The sequence below is a fragment of the Canis lupus genome, chromosome 22, assembly GCF_003254725.2.
Source record: "Canis lupus dingo isolate Sandy chromosome 22, ASM325472v2, whole genome shotgun sequence".
Lineage (NCBI taxonomy): Eukaryota > Metazoa > Chordata > Mammalia > Carnivora > Canidae > Canis > Canis lupus.
Genome location: NC_064264.1, coordinates 39,028,744 through 39,031,826, shown reverse-complemented (window position 1 = coordinate 39,031,826; position 3,083 = coordinate 39,028,744). Strand labels below are relative to the sequence as shown.

Genomic DNA, 3,083 nt, shown 5'->3' with positions numbered 1-3,083 from the left:
ATCTTAAGCAGATCCTACACCCAGTGTGGAGCCCAAAGTGGGCTCAATTTCAAGACACTGAGATCATTACCCGAGCTGAAATCAAGAATTAGCCACTTAACTAAGCCAACCAGGTGCCTCCAAAAATTATCTTATTAGGAAATTGGTTTAAAATGACTATCATGTTTTTTGGATCTTATTCAGTATTTTTATTGTTGAGTTTTTAAATCTCTCAAACCTTCAAAGTTGTAATAATATATACATATTTCTGTGTAGATGTAGGCAAACAAAAGATTTCTATAGAAATCTCAGACCCTCCTGGGGTTGGATCAGGAGTATATAAGATCACTCCAAAAGAGAAGAAATTTACATATATTTTTATTAGGAAGAAGAGCAAGTAATAAAAACCAAAATCTCATATTAATATATTTACATGTCTAATATCTTATATTAATCACGTATTTTATGAATCCTATGGATAATAGCAAGATACTTAGGTAAGAATTGGCTCAATTATTATTTAATTGTATGTGTTCTTTGGTCAACAGACACGGGCACTAGAGAAATACAAAGTTTGTCTAATTAAACTATGAATCAAAGATATCTAAAACTTGGTAGTTGTTCAATTGATGCTTGTAAATTACATGACTGAATATTTTATAATATCACAGTTACTGTAATTTTTTTTATCTATTAAATATCAGGGGCAAGATTTTACTTCTATCCAAAATGAGAGGAAGAAACTCACACTCACCCCAGTACTTATGGATTTTTGATGCCAACAGCAAGTGGTTCAAATTGCTGGATCTTAAACTAATAAAAGCTCTTCAACACTAAACATACACACAAGAGAAACTAATTTTTAAGATGCTGAAATTGCAGTGCATTTGCAAAACGTGCACAATTTATACTGTAGTCCCAAAGGTATACCCTTAATGTTAAAAAAAAAAAAAAAAAAAAACTGACTTTATGGCCTTTTCCTACCAAAACATACACACATACAAAGTCAGGGCATCATATCTTTTCTCCTATTTAAATCAATTAATAATTGAAGATAAGTTCTTTCATTGATGATAGAATGTCAAAGCTGTATGATTATGTGTAACAGTTATAAACTTTAGAAAATATGTTACCAAACGTGCTCTTTTAGTAAGTAGGTTCATATCACTTGATTAAAAATTAGAGCACATATTCATCTGATGCAATTTTGTGTTTTGGGAAAGAAATTTTAAATGTGGCAAATATGCTAAAAATTCAAACAAGATATCAAAAGAGCCTTACGAACGTCCCGCCGCCACGACCCGTCACGTCCTCCCTGCGCGCTGGAGGCGGAGCCTGCGCAGCGCGATCCTTGAACGCGTCGGGTTGCCACGCGGGTTCGAGCCACGGCTGACAGCTGCCGGATGCCTCAGGCGCGGGCGCTTCTGCAGCAGTGCCTGCACGCCAGGCTGCAAGTACGCCCAGCCGAGGGCGACGCCGAGAGCCAGTGGGTGGAGGTTCAGAGAGGATTAGTAATCTATGTGTGTTTTTTCAAGGGAGCTAATAAAGAACTTCTTCCCAAAATGGAAAAAGAAAAGAAAGAAAAGAAAAGAAAAGAAAAGAAAAGAAAAGAAAAGAAAAGAAAAGAAAAGAAAAGAAAAGAAAAGAAAAGAAAGAAAAGAAAAGAAAGAAGAACCAGAAGGAGTAAAAAGCACAATCTTAAGTTGTACTGTTAATACACTATTAAACGTGAAGTTAAGTGAAGCAGAAAATGGCAAGCACGTGTCTATATTGGATCTACCTGGCAATGTTCTTATCATCCCTCAAGCCACCCTTGGGGGGAGAGTAAAAGGAAGAAATATGCAGTATCATTCTAACTCTGGAAAAGAAGAAGGCTTAGAACTTTATTCCCAATTTGTGACTCTATGTGAAAAAGAATTAGCTGCCAATAGCAAGTGTGCTGAAGCCGGGGTTGTAGTGGAACATGGTACTTATGGGAACAGGCAAGTGTTAAAGCTGGACACCAATGGACCATACACACACCTAATTGAGTTTTGAAAAATTAAAAGTTAGTTTCTCAGTTGTTTTCTGGTATAAAATGATCTCAACAAAATTAGATGTTCTTCCTCTTCTTGAATACACTAATCTGCGGCATTTTTAGACAAGAAAATCCTGGATCCCATCCATCCCTCTGCAACCTGCTAATTGGATGACCTTGCCTTGCCAAATCACCAAACTCTGGGTCTCCGTCACCTTTCATTCTGCTCTCCCCTACACTTCCACTTGAAAACTTGAAAAATACTTTCTATTCACTTGATAGTCATTGTGGAAATGTTCTAAGAGAGCTGTATTTTAAGTATTTTGCATGAACAGTTTTGTGCAATCAAGGAAAATAATTCTTAGACCCTCAAACGTATGAAGCATGTAATAAAAATAACTATTTGTATTAAAATTAGGTAAAATCCCACACAAACTGATTATAGTTTTGTCAGTTTTGTTTTACTATTTCAGTTTTCCATATTTTGAATGAAAACAATGTGATTTTAAAAAATGCGATTTACTATTCCTTTTAATAATATCTGTGAAAATGTAATGTAGAAATGTTATTGTGCATTATATTTACTTTCCAAGGACATCCAAGTGCTTTAAATCATTTTAAGAATCTTTAGTTGATACAAGAACAAGGTATGAGAATTAAAAATTGTTTTCCTTTAATATGCCAATTGGTTAATTAATACTCTGTTTCTCAGTTTTTTCCCAAATGATGTATGTCTCATTTTCTGTCTTTGGTTTTTAAAAGTTACTGCTTTGTGAAATTAATGTTCATAAGCTTTTTAGAAAGTCCTTTCTTACTTAATGAGATTACTATAAAAAAGAAAAGGGGGAGCTTTCTACAGGAATTACTTGGAAACAAGCTGACTTGTTCTTTTCTATGTTATTTCCCTGCTGATTGCAAGCTAGTGTTTTTTTCTGTGAGTTAATGTTTGTGCCCTGCCCCTGTTCATATGTTGAAGTCCCCCAACTTGATGGTATTTGGAGATGGGGCTTTGGGAGGTAATTAGAGTTAATGAGATCATAAGTGTGGGTCCCTCATGATGAGATTAGAGTCTTCAAAAGAAGAGTCA

General features: G+C 35.1%; 1 protein-coding gene across 1 annotated transcript; it reads left to right on the top strand.

Annotated features, from left to right (window-relative positions):
* The first annotated feature begins 1,382 nt into the window (after window positions 1–1,382).
* Window positions 1,383–2,016, top strand: LOC112655811 (D-aminoacyl-tRNA deacylase 2-like). Its single transcript, XM_035704538.1, has 2 exons — window positions 1,383–1,490; window positions 1,714–2,016. The coding sequence occupies exons 1-2, from the start codon at window positions 1,383–1,385 to the stop codon at window positions 2,014–2,016; spliced, it is 411 nt and encodes a 136-aa protein (XP_035560431.1).
* The last annotated feature ends 1,067 nt before the right edge of the window (window positions 2,017–3,083 follow it).

What these genes read in the sequence shown, in the direction of transcription:
- LOC112655811 (XM_035704538.1), top strand. Translation starts at nt 1,383, where the DNA reads ATGCCTCAGGCGCGGGCGCTTCTGCAGCAGTGCCTGCACGCCAGGCTG. An exon ending in TGGAGGTTCAGAGAGGATTA is followed by an intron (nt 1,491 to 1,713) that starts GTAATCTATGTG and finishes TTAAACGTGAAG; the next exon opens with TTAAGTGAAGCAGAAAATGG.